Source organism: Ochotona princeps, chromosome 23, assembly GCF_030435755.1.
Source record: "Ochotona princeps isolate mOchPri1 chromosome 23, mOchPri1.hap1, whole genome shotgun sequence".
Taxonomy (NCBI): Eukaryota; Metazoa; Chordata; class Mammalia; order Lagomorpha; family Ochotonidae; genus Ochotona; species Ochotona princeps.
The window spans coordinates 8,419,277-8,443,381 of NC_080854.1; the positions used below are offsets into that span (position 1 = coordinate 8,419,277).

General features: G+C 43.5%; 1 protein-coding gene across 1 annotated transcript in view; it reads left to right on the forward strand.

Moving 5' to 3' along the window:
* DEPDC1B (DEP domain containing 1B) overlaps positions 1-24,105 on the forward strand; it is a 53,877-nt gene that overhangs the window by 18,490 nt on the left and 11,282 nt on the right. The window contains exons 3-7 of the mRNA XM_004583725.3: positions 4,322-4,457; positions 10,874-11,001; positions 12,033-12,163; positions 14,382-14,429; positions 18,245-18,385. Coding sequence (XP_004583782.2) covers positions 4,322-4,457; positions 10,874-11,001; positions 12,033-12,163; positions 14,382-14,429; positions 18,245-18,385 — 584 coding nt within the window. The remainder of the gene's footprint in view (positions 1-4,321; positions 4,458-10,873; positions 11,002-12,032; positions 12,164-14,381; positions 14,430-18,244; positions 18,386-24,105) is intronic.

A 24,105-nucleotide genomic window follows, 5' to 3' on the forward strand; every position in this document is an offset into this window, starting at 1 on the left:
ACTACTTAGAGTAAGTCCCCCAGATACAGGGCCTCAGGGCAGGGCCAGTTGGGGGCGGTGGGTGGTGATGGGGGAGGGGACGCTATGTGATCAGGGGACTAGTGAGTTGGAGCTCTGATCCCCACCCATCCACCCCTGGAGTGTAATGGGAAGGAGCTGGGCATTGAAGCTTTGAAGAAATCCTGAACCGTAGGACTTGACTGGGCTTTGCTGCAACATGGGCTAGGACTTGGGACAAGTTCTGTCAGGCTAGACTGTAGAACCACCTGGTAAGTGCAAGATCCAGGGCTGGGGGTAGGCCTAGCAAGGAAATTGAGGGCATCTCTCTGATGGCAGGCCTAATGGGGATGCTGGGGGTCACTCTGACTGGGCTGCAGTTCCTGCTGATGTGCTGGAGGGCTGAGTGTGTGTGTGGCAGGCAGGCTTGTGCTGGGCTGCTGCATCCGTTGATTTGTGTATGAGATGTGGCTGGGGACAGAGGTGACCAAGTGACTGCAGTCACCAGTGTGTGTGTAGGCTGATGTGGGTGATGGACTGAGCCGGACCCCCGCACTGCCTGGCACACACAGGAATTAGGTAGGGGGTCACCTCTGGCGAGGTTTTTTGGGGGACTCTCCCAACTGGATCACTGGTCTCTGAACTGCAACCACGGTGAAAAATCACAGGATCGTGGAATGCATGTGTCAGAACTGGATCTCCACGGTTGCTGAGAGCTGTGCATTGCATGGCATGCCCAGATGGAAGACAAGACAGTTCATTGAGGCCTGCAGAGGGTGTCTAGTACAGCCAAGCTTTGATGAGAGTATCTGGGTGAATCAAGACTCTAAGGTGAACTGTGTCAGTCAGTGGATCTTGGGAGGAATTCCTCATCCTTGGAGCAATGAAATCAACAGCATCTCAGAACTATCGAAACCACTTAAGCAGTATCCTCAGAATAGGCTCCACATCGGGGACTCTGGGATGACACCAGATGGTCACCCCCTACTGATGTGGGAGAGGCCCTCACCCTCTCTGCCACTTTCTCCAGATACAGGAAGAAAAAAGGGGATTGGAGGCAGCTGTCTCATCCACTTTCTCCCATTTCTCAGCTGTCCGCACCCTAACTGGGTGGTCCACATGAGCATGTGAGACTGCCCACCAGAGAAAGGCGATGACCAGTCAGCCAGCCAATAGGATCCGCCTTTGCTGAGTCTGACAGTGAAGCTGATGCAGGCCCACTGGTAGCAGCAGCCTAATTGGTCCTCAGCACCAATCAACTTACAGGTCTGTTTTAGGTACCCCCTTTCCTGGTGAGAGCAGCCTGGGAGCCTGAGCTGACCTCAGCGGCCCCTGATCGGTTCCCTCATTTCCCCCACTGCAAGACCAGGTCCTCCCCAGTAGAGGAACACGCGATGTGTATGTCCGGTCCCAGGCTGCCCGTCAGCCAGCAGGGCTAAGTGGGGTCTTGTTTTGCCAAGCCCCCTGGCGGTGTTCCGGGGGTGGTGGGTGCTGTGTGCTCACACCTCCAGCAGGAAGGGCCAGATGCACCCAGGACTACCACAGGCATTCATCCCTCTCAGCTGTGCAAACATCATCAAAAATAAAACGAATTGATTATTAAAAGAAAGAATGTGTTGATTATCTTTAACACTTCACATTTTCATGTAAGTTTTAGAATTAATTTATCATGTTGCATGAAAAACTGTATTATTGAACATTTTCAGAGAAAAATGACATTTTGTGATCCTGGTTTGGAAGTCTTTTACGCGATAGCTCATTCTTTTGTCCAGATGCTGTCCTCTCTTGAGCGTTAATTGCCCTAAGTAAAACACAATGTGGTGTTTGAACTAGTCGTCTGTAAAGGCTTTCAAGCCCGACATTAACATTACAGGAGTAACTAGGCTTTCCTTGATGACGTTCAATGTGCAAAATAAAAGCAGTCCACTAGGGGGAGCTCCTCTACATTTTGTCTCCGCAAGGCAGCCAAGCTTAGGTGAACACAGATCCAGCGCCTCGCCTCTTCTGACCCCTGTGAGTGGTCCTCAGTGCAGAGAGCTCATCTTCTCAGCGTGGAGTGGAGTGGCTCTGCAACAAGAAATCCTATTTGGGGCTGGGAGCTTGGTGTAGCGGTTACTTCTGCTTGGGATGTTCGGGGTGCCTGGATTTGAGTCCTGGCTGTGCGGCTGGTCCAAATTCCTGCCAACTCAGTACCCCCCATGTGGGGTACTGCATTGAATTCCGGGCTCCTGGCTTCAACCTGACCCAGCCCTGGCAGGGGTAAGCGTTCAGAGTAAACCTGTAGGTGGGTGATGTCTATTATTTCTCTGTCTGAATTTTCAATAAATTCAAAATTAAAATTTAAAAGCATTTGTACTTTGCTCTCTGGAGTGTATTTTTTGTTTCTGAGAGTTTTGGAATACAAGAAACATGTACCTATGCATCATCCAGTTTCTGATTTGACAAACAGTGACTTAGAGAGAGACTCTTAGATTCCAGAACAGACACAGACAGTCCATGGGAGAGCCAAGGTTGGAACTCAGGTCCAGAAATGCAGACATGAGAGCCAAGAGGGAAGAGAGCAGTGGGCGTTAGTGGGGTGCAAGAAGGAACTGTTTTGTTTTGTGTTTTTTTTTTTTTTAATTTATTTGAAAGCAACAAGTAGGAGTGAGAGAGAGAGAGATCTTCTTGCTGTTACAGTTTTATAGTTCTTTGATTTCACATTGATATAAGCTTTTCTTGAAATCTGTAGACAAAGGCTGCTGTTGTGACTTGTGGCTTCAGCCTGGCTGCATCTTACATGGGTACCAGTCTGAGTGTGGGCTGCTCCACTGCGAATAGCCTGGGACAACAGTGAGAGAAGGCCCAAATGCGTGGGCCTCTGCACCCACATGGGAGACCCGGAGGAAGCTCCCGACTCCTGGCTTCAGCCTGGCTGTCGGTGACCATCTGAGGAGTGAACCAGCAAATAGAAGAGCTTTCTCTGGGTCGTCTCTCCCTCTGTCTCTATAACTCTCCCTTTCCAATCAATCAGTCAATCAATCAATCAACCTTGAAAAAAATAGCAAGAAACTTTGACATTTAAAATTCTTCCTTTCCACACTTGCTTTAAGAGTTAGATTTTTAGTTCCTTCAGATATTTTTCCCATGAATATCCTGGGCCAGATTTTCAAGCTTTTCTTTGACTTAAATAAAGAAGATGTCAAAATGCGAGCACACTGTCATGTTGTATGCCAATGTTAGGGGCAAGAGGTCTGGTTTGCTTTGCAAGCACAGCGCCATGCAGCCTTTTCCTAACAAGCTTCCAGAAACAGATCTCTGAGAAAAGCAGGCACTTCATCGCCTCTCTTGATTATTTGTCACATATGGTTTAGACCAGTTCAACTCCAGTCAGAATGTATGTAGGCTTCTAAGTGTTATTGTACTGAGTGATGCCGCTGAGCGCAGGAAGGCTGGGGGCAGGGAGGGAGTGTCCTGAGGTGGACTGAGCGCCCTGGGAGCTTTCTCGGCTCCTTTTCAGATGGCTTGCTGGCTCAGTGCCAAGTGTGGACGGACGCATATGAGGCTAGATGATTTTTGTGTTAATATCATTAGCAAGTGTTCCTGAGGTTTTGCCAGCTGTAGTTCCCGTTCATTATATAACTATATATTTTGGCTGGAGTTATGAGAAGGGATTTGAGCTGGGTGGAAAAAAAAATTGGTTGCCCTAGCATCCCACTGAAGACATCTTAAATTATGAAAATCAAATGATAGGAAAATTTCATTATGTATGTGGTCCCTGTTTTCTCCCATAATTTTTTGGGCGGGACTAATGAATATTTTTCCAAAATTTAATGTTTTAATCTGAAAAACGGATTGACTGAGAAAGAAGGAAAGAGAGAGAGAGATTGATCTGCCATGTGCTGGTTCACTCCCCAAGCTGTTGCGTCCAGCCTGTGCAGAGCCAGCCTGAAGCCAGGAGCCTGGAGCTCTACCCATGCCTTCTGTGAAGGTGGTGCGGGCTCAGCACTTGGGCCTCATTCTGCTTTCCCAGGGTCATTAACAAGGAGCTGTACAGAAGGAGAAGTAGCCGGGATTCGAACCATATGGGATTCCAGCATTGTGCATGGCAACCTGACCGGCTGTCCCAAAACCCTGACCCCACGAACGAATATGAAAAGCAAGCAAACCATTATAGAATTAAATACAACTAGACACATGTAATAACTTGGTAAAGCAGGGCTCCTTTAGCATCTGTAATTTGGAACTATAGTGTAAAGTCTCAAGACACAAGACCTGGATGCTCTTGCTAAACTCTCGGTTCTCCCACTGCAGCAATAACAGAGAATTTGTTCTTGATTTGCAGGTTTCCTCCTTCCTCACCTCTGAAACCATATCCAAAAAAACCCCCGTACCAAAAGGATGTGATTAAATTCCCGGAGTGGAATGACCCTCCACCGTGCACTTCACAGGAGAATATCCCAGTGAGGCCGCTCGTGCTGGTGAGTGCCACGGCGCGGGGCCCCGGCACAGCGTTCCTCTGCCGGCCCTTTGTGCGTATGCTGCAGAAATACTGTCACCAACCTCAGGCCTGCCCACAGCTGGGGCCAGGAGCAAGGGAGGACGGGCTGCTGCACTTTCTCTGTCTTGCCTATTACCTTCCTACTGAATAAATGGCAACTGTTTTCATATGTTCTGTCAAAACCCTCTTTCTCCGTCTGTCATGCCATTTATTCCTCTCCCCCTTGCCTCTTTCTACTAAACTTTTTTTTTTTTTTAATGTGCATTGACAGTTGAAAATGCGATTGAAGATTGGGCTATACAATATTGCGAAATGACTCCCCACACACCAGTGTTGGGCTTCAGTTCTGTAAGGAAGATGCTCCATTTATTCATCGGTTATTAACCTCATCCTTCTAAAAACATCTGATTGCTCTGGGATAACAGACCCCGCTCAGCCACGGTTCCTTTGCACACTTCCGAAGGAGCGGGAGCAAGTGTTTCGGAGGAAGCACACCCAACAAGCAGGGAGTACAAATCTCTACCACTTCATCTACCGTGAAAGTAGGAGAAACGAAGCCCAACATTGGTGTCTCTGATGTGACTTTCTGTCCCTGCTTTCAGTCTGTTTATTGTTTTTTGTTTGTTTTTATTTTGCTTTTGTCCTAGCTTTTCTGTTGCCTAACCATTTTGTAAAAACAAAAATAAATTAAAATAGACAAATGAAATTCTTTTGTGTTTGCTGATGAGCCAGTATAACCTGATAAGTAGGATTGTGGGTTCTGGGGCCAAATTGCTGGTTTTGAACCTTGGATTCTCCAGTTGTTTGCTGTTTGAACTTGTTTCTCTGTGTCTGAGTTTTCATACTGGTGAGACTGGAGTGATCACGGTACGAGTTGAGGTAGGGCTGCCCTACCTCAAGTGGGAATCAAGTGATTTCATCCATATGGAAGGCTTAGAATAGTGCCTGCTATACAAGTTCTCACTGACGTTAAGGACTGTTGCTAGTGTGTATTTCATAGATTTATGGGCAAAGAAAGAAGAAAATGAGTCACTTGTCATGTAGAGAGAGTTATTGTTTTTTTTTTCTTGTGTACCTTTTTTTTTTTTTTTAAGATTTATGTTATTTTTATTTGAAAGGCAGAACTACAGAGAGAAAGGGAGGAGAAATTTTCCATATACTGGTTCATTCCCCAAAGAGTTACAACAGCTATGACTGAGATAATCAGCAGCCAGGAGCCAGGAGTTTCTTCAGGATCTCCCTTGTGGGTGCAGGGGTCTAAGGACTTGAGCCATTCTCAACCGCTTTTCCAGGTCATCAGCAGGGAGGTGGATGGGAAGTTTAGCAGCAGGGTATGAACTGGCACCCATATGCGATGCTGGTGCTGTAGGTGAAAGCTTAGCATGGTGCTTTGAAACATGCACATTTAGAAAAATTATTTACTTTTTATTGGAAAGTCTTAGAGAGGAAGATCTTCCACCCGCTGATTCACTTCACAAGTGACTTCAACTGCCAGAGCTGAGCCAATCCAAAGCCAGGAGCCTCTTCCAGGTTTCCCATGTGGGTGCAGGGTCCCAAGACCTTGGGCCATCCTCACTGCTTTCCCAGGCCACAAGTAGGGAGCTGGATGGGAAGTCTGGCCACCAGGAAATGAACCAGCACCCATATGGGATCCTGGTGCATGCAAGACGAGGACAGCCACTAGGCTGCTGCAACCGGGCCTGAAACATGCACATTTTTCTTTTCTTTTCTTTAGTCTATTCTTTAGTCTACTGCATTAGCATTTTTCTATGCTTTAGTCTACTGCCTAGAGTTCCGGCTGTTTCACACTCTGGTTGACGACATAAACCATGAGAGAATGAGGAGTGTGTGTGTGGTCAAGCTGGCTCATTTTGGTATCTGGGATGCTGGAGGCAGAATTGAAAGTGGAACTGAATCTAATAATCCCGGAAGCTGGGGTATAGTCTCTGAAGCTACCGGGCATAGAGGCCAGGGAGAGCATCCTGAGTGGGACCTGAACTCATTACAAGATTACATAGCAAGAATTTCTTCCTCTACCACTTTGTTTATTTCTTATTTATTTATTTATTATTATTATTATCATTTTATGATATAGTTCCGTAGACTCCTGGGATTTCCCTTATCACCTTCCCAATTCCCCACCACCTAGTTCCTCTATATCATTACTAAAGTATAGTTCTTCATACACAGTCATATGTCCATCATTGCGGATATGGACAATGGCAGAGAGTCCAGCATCCTATTGTCAAAATACAGTAAACAGTTTCATTGTAAGTCCATCTTTGTCTGAAGTAGAGATGCATACTACATTGTATCCTCACATCTGGTTATGCTAGCCTCCATTTCACAGTTACTGTACATGCCCTTAAATGAAAAGTCACAATACAAAATCAATAATGGTAAGAAAAATGGAAATTTACAATGCCATGAAGTTAAATAACATGCTGCTAGATATCACAGTCTCTATTACACAGCTACTGTACATCCCCTTAAATGAAAAGCCACAAAACAAAATCAACAACAACAAGAAAAAAGAAATTAACATCATGAAGTTAAATAGCATGCTACTGAATGACTAATGTGTCGCTGAAGAAATGAAAAAGAGAATCAAGAACCTTCTTAAAGAAAATGATGCTGGGCTCGGCAGTGTGGCCTAGTGGCTAAGATCCTCGCCTTGATCCCATATGGCTGCTGGTTCTAATCCCGGCAGCTCCACCTCCTCTCTCTGTCTCTCCTCCTCTCAGTATATCTGACTTTGTAATTAAAAAAAAAAAAATCTTAAAAAAAAAAAAAAAGAAAATGATGCTACTGTATAATCTATGAGTCATTGAATGAGTTAATCAGAAGAAACGGTTTAAAGCATCAAAATCCATGAGATACAACTTCCGCTGTTTTTTATTGATGAAATGTGTCTCTTCTGGACAACAAATAGATGGGTTTTGTTTTTTAATCCAGTCTACTAATCTATGACATTTGATTAATGAGTTTAAGCCATTTACATTCAGGGTTCTTATGAATGGGTAGTAATTTGGTCCTGTCATTTTAGGATTGGGTTGTTCATTGGTTTAGTCTTCTGTTGTCATTTTACTGGGATGTTCTTCCCATTTGCCTTTGGTTTTGTTTGGTGCTATTCCTCTTCTCTGTCAAGAGAACCTCTTTAAGTATCATTTGTAGGGCAGGTTTGGAAGAGGCAAATTCTTTTAACTTTTCTTTACTGTGGAAGAATTTTATTTCATTTTTAAAGACAAAAGAAAGCTTCGTTGGATATGTTATCCTGAGCTAATAATTTTTTTTCTTTTAGAATCTGGAATATGTCACTCCATTCTCTTCTTAACTGTAGCGTTTTCTGTGAGAGATCTCCTGTGAGTTTAATTGGCATTCTTTTATATGTCAGTTGATTTTTTTTCACGTGCACATTTAAGGATCTTTTTCTTATGTTCGATTGAAGAGAGCTTGATGATCATGTGTCTTGGTGAAGATCACTTTTGATCAAGCCTGTTGGGAGTTCTGTGCCTTTCCTGGATGTTGTTTCCCAATTTTTTCTCTAGATTAGGAAAATTTTCCTTTATTATTTCATTAAATATACCCGTAAAGCCTGTTTCTCATTTTGCACCTTCTGGGACTCCCATAACTCGTATATTTCGCCTCCTAATAGTTTCTTTCAATTCTTGAATACTTTTTTTGGCCTGATCCAGCTCTGCTTCCAGCTTTTTGTTTGCTTCCCCCTGGTGACAGGAAATATCTTCCAATTCTGGGATTCTTTTTTCTGCTTGTTTCATTCTATTTTGGAGACCCTACTAATTTGCTCTACTGTGTTCTTAATTTCTGATATATCAGCCTTGATTTGCTTTATTGTTGCTATTCCTTGTGTAAGATATTCCTTAAATTCTTTGAACTCTTGTATGTGCTTCTCATTGTTCATCAGAAGCTTTATAATGAGTTTTCTGAATTCTGTGCCCCCCATTTTCTTGATGTCTTCCTCAGTTAACTCTGAGGTTGGCATAGGGTTTTGCTGTTTTGCAGGGGAGTCTTCAGTAATATTCATTCTGCCTTTGTGTCTTCTTTTGCTCTTGATTATTGTACTTCTAGTTATCAGATTCTTTCCTTGGGGCCCTTTCTAAGCTGTGTCACCCACAGGTCTACAGTTCGGTTTTACTTATTCCCGTTGGTACACAGCTCTTTGCTTGCAGCCAATTGTGCTACAACCTCCAGCAAGTTCCAGATCTGAGTTCTTACGTTAGATTTCCACCATGGTCTCTGTAGACCCAACTCCTGGCTTACGTCCTGTGATATTGCGCTGAGGCTGCACTGTTGTTTCTGCAACCTTTCTCCCACTTCCATTTGGAGCAGGTCCCAGGATTAGGGATACACCAGGTGTCCTATATAGCTAGGTTGTTGGTGGTGCTGATCTTGCTGGAACCTGTTGGATGTTAGGTCTGGGTGCCACGTGGAACTATTTTGACCCATGCGATGCCACAGTCGATATTATTTTCCTGCAGGACCAGTGCAATCCACAGACCTCAGTGAGTTCTCGTGAACTCAGCACATGTGCAGTTCACTGTTGTGTCCTGTAGTCCTAAAGCTTTTGCCACGCTGTACAAAATGGCACCTGATGTGCCTCTACTAGAGTTATTGATCTGCTGGCTGTCAAGTCTGAGGGCTACCCAGACCTGTCTTGGGTGGAACCTGTAGAATGCCACGTTGCTGCAGTTTACCGAGTCAAAAATGAGTTCACTCCCAGCTCAGCATATGCTCAGTCCTTTCCCTTGCCTTTGCCACTTTAAGCAAAATGGCACCCAATTCGGCTCTTGGGGGCTGACTGGGCTGTGAAATCCACTCTGTTCTCACACTGCCCATCTGGGATCTACTGCTCTGTCTCTGCTCCTGGTCAAATCAAATGGACCAGCAGGACAGACAGTTCTTTGTCTGGGTTCACCTCCCAAGTTCCCAGTGAAAGTCCGTTCCCACCTGGCTGCTGGTGGAGTTCAGATCACTGTTAGCTGGATGCTGCTGGGGTATCAGTCACTGCAACACCACACCGTTGTTTTAACTGCTTTCCTGTGTCTGTCAGTCTCCAGGTACCCTTCTGCTGTTGTTCTGTCTTGTCCTATTTCCTGGAATGTGTTCTCTCTGCTTCATCCTGATTAAATGTTTTTCTGTCCGTTTAAACATGTCCTTACCCTATTCTGCCATCTTGATTCTCAAACATGCACATTTTTAAAATGAGGTCATGTTAGGCTCTTTTGTAGCACAATGTACTATGTCCATTTTTGGATGTTACTGAACAGTTGGCATAATTTTTAGTATCTATATCATGTCTAATGTAAAAGTGAGCTTTTTTACATTTTACATTTTTGCATTTTAGTCATTTGCTGTTAAATATCAGTAGTGATTTCAGTTTTTAATTTGTAAACATTGTAGTAACTAATATCTTTCCATGTTAATATTTAAATAACGTACTTTAGAATAAATTTTGGAAGTGGATTTGCTAGGCAAATGTACTAATTTATATGTCTGGCTTCAAAAACAAATATCTGGGGCTGACCTAATAGCTGAACTAGCTAATCTTGTACCTGCAATTAGGAACAAGTCATAAGGGCACGCTATGTGTCCTGATTGCTCCGCTTCCCATCCAGCTCCCTGCTTGTGGCCTGGGAAATTAGTAGAGGACGACCCAAAGCCTTGGGACCCTGCACCCACATGGGGGACTCTAACGAGGCTTTTGGCTTTTGCCTGCCGATTGGCTCAGCTCCAGCTATTGCAATTTTTTGGGAAGTGAACCAGTAGATGGAATATCTTTCTCTCTCTGTTTCTCCTCTGTAAATCTGTCTTTCCAGTAAAAATAAATAAGTCTAAAAAGCAAACAGACTTATTCTAGATGCTTAGTTTTTTACATATCCATGTGGTCCATGAATTTCTTCTGCAATTCAATATTTCATCAAAAAACAAGTGCCTGAGATCTGGGCCTTGCTTTTCAACAGTGTACTTATTTGATGTTTGCTTGTGAAAAAGGAGTTCCTGAAAGCACTGCATGTTAAATAGTCAATTTGGACATTTTTAGTGGGATATTCCTCTACTTAATTTTGATTAAGAAAATTCTGGTTCACTGCCACTTCACTGATTAGTTGGAACTCCCAGTGGGAAAATTCCACTTAGCTTCATGCATATTACCACAGCTCTTTCATAACTCATGAATATTCATTTGTAATATGACCCAATCTTTAAGAGCCGTGCTTTTCTTCTCTGAGATGTATGTGACGAAAATTAATATTCCCAATTACTGTAAAACAAATTATAAATAGACAAAGATGTTTCCCAGGAAATTAAACCTCTTTGTATTGAAGTGTGTTTTCCTTCTTTCTGTCCCTCCCCCCCCCCGCCCCCGCTTCCCCTTAGAATTCTGAGATGTGGTACAAACGTCACAGCATCGCCATTGGAGAGGTGCCTGCCTGCCGACTGGTGCATCGCAGGCAGCTGACAGAGGCCCACGTGGAGGAGATCTGGAAGTCAATGACACTGTCCTAGTATGTATCTTGGCATTGGTCAGCAGCTTAGTGATTTTTTTTTTCTTTTTTGCTTTCTCACTACTCTGCTTACTTAACTTTCTGAAATTAAGTGTAAGGATCCCAACTTTGCCTTGTTTACCGCTGTGTTGCTTAGACAGACTAGTTCTACTGAATTCTGGAGTTTTAATTACTGGTTATGTAATAGTTAAAAGTTCTTAAACTTTCTCAAACTTTAGACCTCATGCAACTCATACTGGAAAAATTGGTCTCCTAAAAAATTGTTGTAGCACCGGTATAATTAAAGAACATGGTATTAACAGCAAAAACAGGTTTTTTTTACTGGACTGCACTGGTAGCCATTTCTCATCATTAGAAAAGCTTCTGTTTGTTTTTTTTTAATAGTAAATTTAATTATGTACGTAATTTACTAAGGCCATTAAGACTGTGACTATAACAAATGAAAAAGATGTGTTATCTTAAAAAAAGATAAAACTGGGCCCGGCGGCGTGGCCTAGCGGCTAAAGTCCTCGCCTTGAAGGCCCCGGGATCCCATATTGGCACCGGTTCTAGTCCCGGCAGCTCCACTTCCCATCCAGCTCCCTGCTTGTGGCCTGGGAAAGCAGTCGAGGACGGCCCAAAGCTTTGGGACCCTGCACCGGCGTGGGAGACCTGGAGGAGGTTCCTGGTTCCCGGCATCGGATTGGCGCGTACCGGTCCGTTGCGGCTCACTTGGGGAGTGAATCATCGGATGGAGGATCTTCCTCTCTGTCTCTCTTCCTCTCTGTATATCCGGCTTTCCAATAATAATAAAAAATCTTAAAAAAAAAAAAAAGATAAAACTAAACACATGGTCTTCATGGCATTATGTTATGGAAGTCAGAGAAGCAGCTTACAAATGACAATAGGGTATTTTCTTCATTTATAACCATAGCGTCATAGAGATTGGTTGAAAATAATGTGTTTAAGTAGTGTTCTTTGGCAGTTATTATTATTATGAAGTGAATAGTGAAACTGTAGCATAATATTGATTTAGTGTTTTACCTTCTCAGTTTACGGAAAATCCTTGGTCTTGACTCCTTGGAAGACATTTTAGACATCAAGCTTGTCAACGCCAAGTTCATCATCCATAACGTGTACAGTGTCAGCAAGCAGGGAGTCGTTGTCCTTGATGACAAGTCAAGTGAGTGCCTGAACGCCGTGTGGTTCTTGGCGGCAGCATGCGGCAGCTGCCGTGGGACCTGTCCCTTCATGCTGAATGAGCGACCTCATCTCCCAAAGAAATCCTTCTTTCTCTTTCTGATACCTCTGTGGTTAGTTGTTTGCCTTCAGAAAACGTCATAGGAAGGTAGATATCCAGGGATGACAGTCTCAGTAAAATGCCCCCCTGAGATGAGCTTAGGGTCAGGGAAGTGTCTGAGAAGTGAGTGTGCTTCTGACCGACCCAGAGTCTGAAGGTTCAGGTGCACCACTGTTAAACTAACTTTTCACAGTTAAAATGTAACTTTCCAGTTACATCGTGTTCTTGTGAAGTGTCTTGTGTCAGGTTTCTTGAGATAATCTTGGTTCATGCTGCCTCATTTTGAGAAGTGTGCTCTTTAAGTGTTGAAAGTCCTTTAATTTTGAGTATCTTTTCTGGCATATCAGCTTTTGAATTAGGGGCAAAGACATTTAGCAGTCACCTACCTTGAGTTGTTTTGAATGCAATTTTAAAAGACTTATTTATTTAAAAGACAGAGTTCCTGAGAAGCAGATAGAGAAAACTCTTCATTCACTGCTTCACTTTCCAAATGGCTGCAACAGCTCTGAGTAGGCCACAAGTTTGAACAAAAAAATTTTAAGAAGTTCCTATTTATGGGCCGGGCTGAAGCCAGGAGCAAGGAACTTCATCCATGTCTCCCATATGGGTGACAAGGGCCCCAAAACAATCTTTAACAGGCACAAAAATTTCTGCATATTTACGGAATGCTATGTAATATTGGCCCACCCCAGTCCCAACTCTTGCTGGTGGGTGCTGCAGTCTAGTCCTGCCCTGTCTGTTCCCCTCCCTGGCTCTTGCACACCAGTAGATGTAATAGCCTTGTCTGGCAGGATCTGCACTCCAGCCTGGCTGTTGCACATGCCAGTGAGCTAAGGTTGTCTCAGCTCTACCCAGCCCACCCCCTCCAGAACTAACCCACACTTGTGCCGATGGGTGGAGCTACTTTGCCCAGCCTGAACCTGAATCACATGCTCACCAGTGGGAGCTCTGGCCCACCAGGGGAGCTTCCAAAGTTCCTCCACCAGGCCCACTCCCAGAACTGGATCTCACATGTGCATAGTCTGCCCGCTCTGTTCCAGCCTTTGTAAGAGCTGGTAGAAGTTGCGGCCTGGCCTGCCCAGTACCCTATTCTTGGGTGTGCCTTTAGGTGCTGCAATCTGGATCAACCCGGCCTTTCACAAAACCTAGTACCCATGAGTGTTGGAGGGTTCCATGGTCATGCCTACCTCAGCCTGTCACTATCTCCAGCTCTTAAGCTAAGCAGGGAGAGGTTGAAGTTCCACAGGGGTGGTCCCACATATCCCCCACAGACTCTGCTCCCAGACCTGGTTCTTTCACATGCTGGTTAATGTCATGACCAGACTAATATTACCTGTCCCCTATTCCAACACTCACTGACTGTGTGCTAGCCCTGCCAGGCAGCCCCTAAGCCCTTGCTTTGGTGTGCACTGGTGGGTGGTGGTCGGTGGTGCTCAATACTAACTATCCCAACCCAGATCTCCCATTTGGTTGGATGCATCAGTTTGACCCAGAAAGGTCCTCCAGCTCCCCATCCCTCCAAATCACTAAGTCTCGGCCCCCTCATTTACTTGCAAGTACTATGCCCTTGTTGGTGGAAATCCCCCACAAGTCATCCCTCCCTTGCAACATAATGCCTCAGTGGTTCTCCCTCCCTCATGTCCCCATTCCCCCTTCCCTGAGCAATCCACTGTCCCTATGCCTGGGAGCACATGGGTTCCCCAGGTAGGGCTTCCCAAACTCAGTCTTCTGGTGGGTTGGCGTGCTGGCCTGGAGCTCTGCCTGCTCCGCAGAGACCCAAGATCATTGCTGGGTTCCCAGACCTGATCCTCTGGCACCCGCGCTTGCTGGGACACAAATGTGTGCACAAGAGCCCAGCAGGGCCCACGGGCACAGCTTGCTGACCTGGACTCTTCCCTCCCACCTCCCCACCTTGCCCTTGGGACTGAAAATTGTGCGTGAGCTCAGACCTGCTCTGGCAGCCCCCAAAGCCGAGGCCTCAGACTCCAGATATCATGGAAGGTGGAATAATGTATTCTTATGATACCAGCTATCTATGTGATTAAAATGTCTTAAGTTCTGTGGAATTAAACATCTCCCCTTTTGTCTCATTTTCCTGCAGAAGAACTTCCTCATTGGGTACTGTCAGCTATGAAGTGTCTGGCAAATTGTAAGTACTAATTATGTGCTAATGTTATACAGTTAACAGATTCTAATGCCTTGTGTTAGAAAATGTGCTCAATAGCCTGAACGTGGACTTGACACCTGGGAGGGCAGCAGCTCATTGCTTTGAGACTATTGGGCTGTTAGTCATGGATTAGTGGCTTAGTGAGAGGGCTGAGGTACAGAACAATGTTAGTGCTTCCACTGTCCAGTAAGTGTAATGACACCACAGCTAAACTCTGTATTCCTTCCAGTTGCTTCATTGCGATAGGCTGAGAATTGTGCATGTAATGTTGTAACAGATAGCTGTCTGTTTAAAATATACAGGTGTTTATGCCTGGAACTTAAATTTTGATTTCCAAAGCATATGCAAGTAAGGATACTTTGAAAAGTTTTTGGAAAAATGGAACTGAAAGTTCTTGGGAAAGTGGATGTGGGATGGAGTGGGTGGTGGTTCTGCATGCTGGTACTATGGTTCCAATAGCTGGGTGTCTGACCAGTAGCCTGAACGCTCACCTCCATGAGGTGATGTCTGACCAGCAGGCTGAACGCTCGCCTCCGTGAGGCGGTGTATGACCAGTAGGCTAAACACTCACCCCCATGAGGCGGTGTCTAACCGGTAGGTTGAACTCTCACCTCCATGAGGTGGTGTCTGACCAGTAGGCTGAATGCTCACCTCCGTGAAGTGGTGTCTGACCAGTAGGCTGAACTCTCACCTCCATGAAGCATTGTCTAACTGGTAGGTTGAATGCTCACCTCTGTAAGGTGGTGTCTAACCAGTAGGCTAAACACTCACCTTCGTGAAGTGGTGTCTGACCAGTAGGCTGAACGCTCACCTCCGTGAGTCCATGTTTAAACGGGAGAGAAATATTCTGGGAAGCTGATGTAGCCGACTCACAGGGATGGTTTGGCATGAGAAGCACCTGCACGTGTAGAACCAAGACTGTTGCAGTAATTTGGGTCACAGTCCCGATGAGGGTTTTCCCGAGCCTACACCATCTTGCATAGGCACACGATAGCCATTTCATTCATAAAAACAGAAAGCAAGGAGTTACTACAGTCACTACCACTCATTTTTCTGGGGAATTATCAGGATGCTTAATTCAACAAATAGGTTCTAATGGGGTCTAATGGTTAGCAGGTGTTTTGTGAGAAGACTTCTGGTTCTTCCTGCCGACTTCTCCCAGTATTTCAGTCTTAGTGTTTTATTCTCTGTGCTCATTCATTTGAAGTAAATTCCATCTAAATGATTTCTCTGGCCAGAATTGACAGTGATGAGATAGGAGGTGTAAATGGCGAGTTAAATTACCCATTTCTGAACTCTTACCAATCCAGGTTGTGAAAGTTGATCAGCCGGGAATGAGTGAAATTTGTAGAATAAATCTAGACTATAATGTGATATATATATTATATACACACACACACACACATATATTATATGTATATATAATATGGTATATACTGTGATATGTTGATGTTGTTGAACTTCCTGTGATGATAGAAATGAAGAGTATGGTTTTTCCCTCAAACTTGACGTACAGGTAAAATCATACATTTTTCAATGAATGGTTGGAATAACTGGAATCATTAGTATACAGGCAACATCTTCACATGGGGGAATCAGTGTTGTACCATGAGGAGATATTGGAAGGTGGAAATGTTTCTCACATACAGTGCTTAGGAATCCCTGGTATAACCTTGAAGGTATTTATGCACCAAAGGGAAGAAATGGTAGGCAGAGGACAGGGGCAAGCTTATGCATAGTTTTATAAAATAACTAATTTTTCCAAATTCTTGCTGTCTCTTAGGATTTCCTTGGAGATTTTCAAAGTCATGAGCTTTTCTTGGTCCATCTTAGTATTGGTGAATCCAGATCCCCACGACAGCTGTCTGCCAGGCAGAGAAGCATGCACTGAGTACATAGTATTTTCAGGTCTTTTTCTTGTATTTTTGCCCAGTTTTCCTTTGTAGATCCACCTCTTTTGGATCTTGGAGATTCATCTCTTTTGGTTACTTGGAGAGCATACAATCTGTGTCTTGCTTGTTGCCCGAGGCCCTGTCGCCCACGTGGGAGGCATAGATGGAGTTGCCAGCTTCTGCCTACCCCAGACCTGACTTGTGCAGACGTTTGGAAAGTGATCCAGATGGAAGCTATGTCCCAGGAAAATTTCTTCCTTTCAATTCCTCTGCTTTTAAAATCAATCAGTCAATTTATCAATCAATCAATCTTTGAACTTTATTCCCTTGCTTCAGCTGCAGTGACAATGTAGGAAGAATTTCCGTGTGATGTGTCTTTGGCTGTTTCTTTGGTCTCCTGAGGTAGGGATTTGTCTGGCCAGAATTGCTAATGTGACTGCACTCCTTTCTGCCATGTTGTCACGGAAGGAGAGATGGATGACTGGACTGTTCCTAGGACCACTTGCCATTTTCCTTGTGGCATAGATAACTCAGTCTATCAATTTAGCAATGTAAATGTGGGATCTGTGTTTTAATTTTGGGGGCATTTGTTCTCAACTCTGTGGCAAGTCTATCTCCTTCCTTCCTTCCTTCCTTTTTTCATTCGTTCGTTTGTTCCTTCCTTCGCTTTGTTTGAAAGACCTAGTTACAGAGATAAAGATGGAGAAATCTTCCATCCATTGATTTAGTCCCCAAATGATTGCCACAACCAAGGCTGGGTCAGGCTGAAGCTCTGAGCCTAGAATTCCATCTAGTTCCCCATGTAGTTAGCAGGGGCCTAAGTACTTGGGTCATCTTCTGCTGTCTTTCCAGATGCAGTCATCAGGCATTTGGATTGGAACCAGAGTAGCTAGGAATCAAACTGCCACAGTGTTGTCAGCAAGCATTTGTTGCCCTTTTGTTTCTGGATTACAGCTGAGACTAGGCTAACTCAGGGTTTCCAAGGTTGCTCCCACTGTTTGGTATGATTATACTTGATAAGCTTTTGATGTATCATGAGGATCAAATTGGAAGTCTTTATCAGAATGCATTAACAAGACAAACTGTAAAATACATTCAAGAATATCTTAAAGGTTAGTTTGAGCTTTTATAAATCTGGAATAGATGGAGGCAAAAATTGATTATTTCCTTCAACTCTGTATGACTTTGTAACATAGCAATAAGGAAATAATTAAAATATGACTTATCTATTACACATGTTGTTAATCTACTCAACTTTAGAAAAGTTATTTAAACTTTTTGTTTGAGATACAGAGAAAGGAAGAGGGAGACAGGGAGAGCACAGAAAGTGAGAGAGCAGCTCCCTCTGTGGGTTCCTTTCTCACATGGCTGCAGTGTCTGGGATGGAACGGGACGGGACGGCATTTGTCTGGGACCCAGGATTCAATCCAGGTGTTCCTGACCGAGTTGGCTGGTAGGGACCCAAGTGTTTCACTCATCACTGCTCCCCTCCATGGTTTGCATGAACAATACGTTGACAAGGACACAGCTGTCCTAACCAGTGTCTTAACCAGTAGGCCAAAGACCCATCTCTTGGGTCAGCCTTCTTCATTAAGATTAGGAACATACAGACTATTTTAAAGAGAGCTATTATTAACATGTATTAAAAGTGACTTTTGAAAGGACAAAAGATAGATTGCTTTCAAAATGGAAACCAATGATTTTCATCATTGTTTTAGCGGAAATCTCAATTTTGACATGCAACATATCATATGAGCAAAATGGATGCTGTTTCCCCATGGCACCTTTCTGTGTGCCTTAAGTATCTGAATGCTTTGAATATCTGTACATACCACACATATGCACAAAGGCTGATACTTAGAGATAATTGTTCCACTAATGTTTCTGCTTCTCTTTTTAAAACAGGGCCCAACTGTTCAGATTTGAAACAGCCCATGTACTTGGGATTTGAAAAGGATGTATTTAAAACCATAGCAGATTACTATGGTCACTTGAAGGAGCCTTTACTCACATTTCATCTTTTTGATGCCTTTGTCAACGTATTAGGTAAGTTGAGAAATACTGAACAAGTGTCTGTGTTATTGATGTTGAATCGTTGCATTTTTCATTATCTTGAAGCTCTTGTTAGCTGCAGCTTACAGAATTTTTACAATAAAACTAGGATGCTTGGCATAGCTGGAACTCTGCTCTAGAGAGTAAAAGAAAATGGTTAATCTCTATTATGAAGCTCAAAGTAAGGATTAGTAGGTTTTTTCTTAAAAAATAATATATAGCATGTCAGTATTCTACAAAAGCATATGTCTTTACTGGTAAAGAAGAATATAAATGTGGTGTTTGCTGTTCTTGACTGAATCCATTACTCTGAGTATGACTTTATGAATAGTCAAGTGGGGGGGTATATTTTCATTTAGAAATCGAATTTCTTTTTATAGAAGAAAGAGGTTTATGGGGGATTACTTGTTATCTGAGACATGTAAAAGAATATAATAATTTTTCCATTCCCTAAAACTTTTTGCTATTCTGAAAATGAGTTTGTGCTTTAGAATTTGCACTGTGAAAGAAACAAATTTACATTGAGAAAAGAAACAGATGTTATTGTTATAGGTCTTTCTAATGTTGTTCTTTTCTTCTTGGAAATCAGACCTTCAGTGTTTATTAAGTGTTATTGTTTTCTTACCAAAGCGTTTGCTTCAAAGGTCAAGATACGGTGTGGGTTTCTTACCCTGTTTTGTAAATTTGTGGGAATTAGCGTACTTTTTAAATTTTAGTGGTTAAGGATTAGTAAGTCTTTTTCCTTCCCTTTATGCTGCTGTTATTTTCCTTTGTATTCCTTTTCTTCTTCCTATTTTGTCTCGGTCAGTATGAATGCTGCCGTAATACAGCAAAAGATAAGTCAAATGTAGAGAAGGTACCTGATCTCATAGCCAGATTCTTTGGATTTGAAGCCTTAACAGGTTCACTGCCAAGGACAAGCAGGATACACGGAGCTAAGACCTACAGACATGACTCAGTGTTTATTTCTTTTATACTTATTGGGTTAAATATATGACAAGTTTTTAAAAATTATTTATTTGAAAGGCAGAATTAGAGAGAAAGAGAGTTAGGGAGGTGGGGTCTTCTATCTGCCAGTCTATTCCCCAAATGACTGATGTTGGGCAAGGGTGAAGCCAGGAGCCTGGAGCTTCTACAAATTCTCCCACATGGGTACAGTGGCCCAAGTACTTGGGCCATCTTCTGCTTTTCCAGGTGTGGCAGCTGGGAGCTGGATCAGTATTGCAACAGTTGGAACTAGAACTGGCCAACCTGCCACAGTGCTACCCCCACCTTAAAGATTTATTTATTTTTATTGGAAAGGCAGATATGCAGAGAGGAAGAGAGACAGAGAGGAAGATCTTCTGTATCATGGTTCACTCCCCTGGCTGGAGCTGTGCCAATCCGAAGCCAGGAGCCAGGAGCTTCTTCCAGGTCTCCCACACGGGTGCAGGATCCCAAGGTTTTGGGCCGTCCTCGACTGCCTTCCCAGGCCACAAGCAGGGAGCTAGATGGGAAGCGGGGCTGTCAGGATTAGACCAGCACCCTTATAGGATCCCGGCATGTTCAAGGTGAGAACTTTAACCGTGCCGGGCCCGAGCCCCTAACTTTTTTTTAGAGGCTGTAGATAGTCTTATGGGTAAGAAAAAGTGGTAAGAAAAAGAATTAGAATTTATGTTTTTGTTTGTTTCAGTTGGGAAGGCAGATTTACATAGAGGAGATACAAAGAGAAAGATTTTTAAAAATATTTATTTGTTATTCATTAGAGAGTTGGATTTACAGAGAAGGAGAGACAGAGGGAAAGATTTTCTATCCCCTGGTTCACTATCCAAGTGGTCACAATGGTTGGAGCTGAGCCAATCTGAAGCCAGAGGCCAGGAGGCTCCTCCAGGTCTCCCACTTGGGTGCCGGGTCCCTAGGCTTTGGACCATTCTCTTCCTTCCCAGGCCACAAGCAGGGAGCTGGAAGGCAAGTGGTGCAGCTGGGACACAAACGGCACCCATATGGGATCCTGGCACATGCCAAGACAAGAACCTAAGCCACAATAGAGGCGGTGTTAATGTTTTTATCACAGAAAGTCAGGGTCTTGGAATAGTTGGACATTGGTGTAAATGTGAAACAACTTAAAAATTTGATATGGAATGATTATGCTATTTGACTTGAAGAAACAGAAGGATAAATAGTTGAAGTTCATATGTGATGTAACTACCTACGACTGAAAGTGAAGATCTTGATAAACCATTGAAAAAGTTGTATCTCCATACAACTAAGCATGAAGGTCTAATTGTGCTCTGAAGAGGGGATCCATCTGTGTTTCACAGGGGCGCGGGGTAGGCTGATGATGAGACAAGCAAAGGGCTGTCACTGACAGAAAATAAAGGGAACTGTGAACATTAGCAGGCTGCTTGCAGGGTTTGAATGAAGGCAAAGCGTTGGGTCTCTAAAGATCGGCGGAAATAAAACATCTGTTCATTGCAAAGCAGCAGAGAACTTTATTGAAGAAGTAGATGTTCAAGAAATGTTTAGTGTTAATTGTGAGGCCACAGTTGTTTATTCAGTGATGGTGAAATGGCTGGTGTAGCTGTGAGTCAAGCCGATTGTGATGATGCCGAGGGTAAAGATGATAATGTCAGCAGTGCGGAAGATGTGCCTGAAGACAGTGTGCTGAAAACGTGTGATGGGCCTGTTGAAGATCTAGAGCGGTGTGTGCTCCAAACAGAGCAAGGAGTTGCATCAGTTTATAAAATGAAAGGTTTGTAACACAAACCTGTTTTTAATGTGGTAAAGGACTCTGGAGGAAATATTATAGTGTTTATTTTAAAAATAGTTAATTACTAAAATTTGTATTTGTTTTCATTTCATTTGCAAGGTGAGAGATAGGCAGAGAGAGTTCTTGCATTCTGTAATTCACTCCCAAATGCTGACCACAGCCAGCGGCGCAGGCTCAGTCTGGATCTCGTGTGGTCAGTGAGGACTCAAGCACTTGGGCCGTTACATGCGGCCTTCTAGGGTGAGCATTGGGAAGCTGGATCGGAAGCAGCTAAGAGTGGAAGCCCAGGCATCCTGCTATGAGATGCAAGCTTCCCAAGTGGCAACTTAACCGTCCGTTATGGAGGGAACATTGTCTACAACATGCATCCTCCTCCATGGAGGACCCACTTCCTAGCCCTTCAGACGCTTCTGATGTTTCTTCTCAGCTATGAAGTTGAAGTACAGGTGTAGCATGTGGAAAATGACCTTTTAATCAAAGCTCAGCAAGGTGGGCAGAGATGGGAGGCTTGCTGCTGCTGTTGGCGGCTGCTACTGTTTCAACAGTGGTTCTTGGTGTTGTGGAGATGTTCTTGGGCTGCCTCTCTCTCTCCAAATAAATAAATAAATCTTTTTAAAAAATGACCAAGTTAATGTTGCCCTCTTTACAAGAGAAAATGAGAAAGAATGGAGATTTATAAAGGCCCCTTAGTTCTGTGGGCTGCAGAGGTATGGCAGAGAACTGCTTTTGGGAGATTTGAAAACCTAAAATGTAGCGCAGCTGCAATTTCTGATCAACTCTTGCTGATCCAAGGGGCTGAGTGCTTCAAGTGTTTCAAGAAGTGATCTCCATGGTGGTTATGTAGGATCCTTCGAAACTCCCTTAGCCACACGATGCCCAAAGGATGGCCCGTCATCTGTGGCATCATGCTGTTCCTTTCCCACAGACTTTAGTTCAGCTCATGCTGAGAAAATAGTTGATGAGTGCCTCCTCATGTGTGTGCCATTGCAGTAAATATTCGGAGTTAGAGTTTCGGAAAAAAGTAACTTGCTCTTATGGACCTTAATGTTGGTCTTGCCTGGACAGATCACTGAAGCTTACTGTCTCCAACACAAACCTCTGCCATGTTCATGCTGGTTTGTGGTGGTGAGATTCACTCTCCCCCGGGAGCTGCTTCGTTGTCTTGCTAAGCTTGATCGTCTAATCCTAGCACATCCTACGTGAATGTGTGTTGAATGAATGCATTGACCCTTCAGTTCCAGTTCTGTTGAGTCCAGCTACCTATGAGAAGTTTCCATGTGTGTGTTTGATTTTTCACAAACTCAAACTGCTCGCCTCCCAGAACAAAACAGCAGCCCCTTCCGGCGCTATTTTTGACGCTCCCCTTAAACTTGAATGCGCTCAAGTGTCTTTGTTCATAATTGCACAGTTTCAGCATCCTGTTTTAAAATGTGTTTTTATTAGCATATTTTATAAGGTCAAATCATGGCTTTCAAACTCATTTAGAGAAAATGAAATTAAGCAATGTCTCATGGGAAGAGAAGCGTGGTGACTGAGAAAAAGAAATGTGTTGGAAAACCAGCACACACCGTGTCCTGGAAGAGGAGGCTTGTTATTCGTAACTCACGCTGGTCTCAGCTCCCATGCGGCCTTTTGTTCCTTGTACCAATTTCTTTTAAACAAAGTTTAGAATTTTTCTTTGTGATTTTTTTTTAAAAAAAGATTTATTTATTAGTTGAAAGGCAGAGTAACAAGAGTGAAGAGAGATATGAGAGAGAGGGAGAGATTTTCCATCTGCTGGTTCACTTCTCAGAGGGCTGCAGCTGCTAGGGTGGAGACAGGCTGAAGCCAGGAGTCCGGAGCCTCCCCCGGATCTCCCACGTGGGTGCAGGGCCCAAACACTTGGACCGTCCGCTGCTTTGCTAGGCCGTTAGCCAGGAGCTAGATTCAAGTGGAATAGCCAGGAACCAAACTGGCACGCTATTGCCTGCAGTTGTTCCTGGTGGTGGGTTACGTCATGACTCTGGCCTCTGGATTTTTCTAACAATCTTAAATTAATGGAGCGCTTTAGAGGTGCAATTTGAAGAGCTTGTTTTCTGTACCGTTTAAGTAACCGATGTGATGCCCTATCAGCCCTAAACATTTTTGTGTGTTTCCTACAAACTAGGTCAGCTTCTCAGAGTACAAAAACACGGGCATAAAAATAAGGGAAATCATATTGAATCGCCTTACTGCTGTCTGGAAACAACTGTTGGATACGTTTTTTTGTTTGTTTGTTTAACATTTTCTAGTAGTTTTTGAAAAGAGATTTAATCTGATCCTTATTATTCCATCTTGGCTAAAAACAATTTCCTATATATTTATATGGTAAGAAATTATCATATAATCTTTTTTCTGACACGTGTTATCAAATTATCCCAGCAATTAGAAAATGTTTCTTACTGAATTTTGTGGACAATTCTATCTTTAGTGAATTCCTTTTTATAAAAAGATTTTTTTTTTATTGGAAAGACAGATTTACAAACAGAAGGAGAGACAAAGAGAAAGATCTTCCATCTGCTGATTCATTCCCCAAGGGGCCATTACAGCTGGAGCTGAGCTGGTCCAAAGCCTGGAGCCAGGAGCTTCCTCTGGCTTTCCACATAGGTGCAGGGTCCTCTACTACTTTCCCAGGACACAAACAGGGAGCCGGATGGGAAGTGGAGCAGCTGGAACACAAACCTGCTTCCATATGGAATCCTGGCATATACAAGCAAGGACTTCAGCCACTAGGCTACCGTGCCGGGCCCAATTTTGTATTTCTTTAATGCTTAGGCCTGTTTCTAGTTTGTATACTTTGTCCCATGACTTTCTGTCTATTCCTGTGGTATCATCATACTGTTTATTATAGCTTTATAACAGGTTTTCTTTTAACTAGGAGATAGGGTATATCCAGGTTCCTTAGTTCTTCAGTTTATGAACATTGTATAACTTGTCTGTTTGTCCC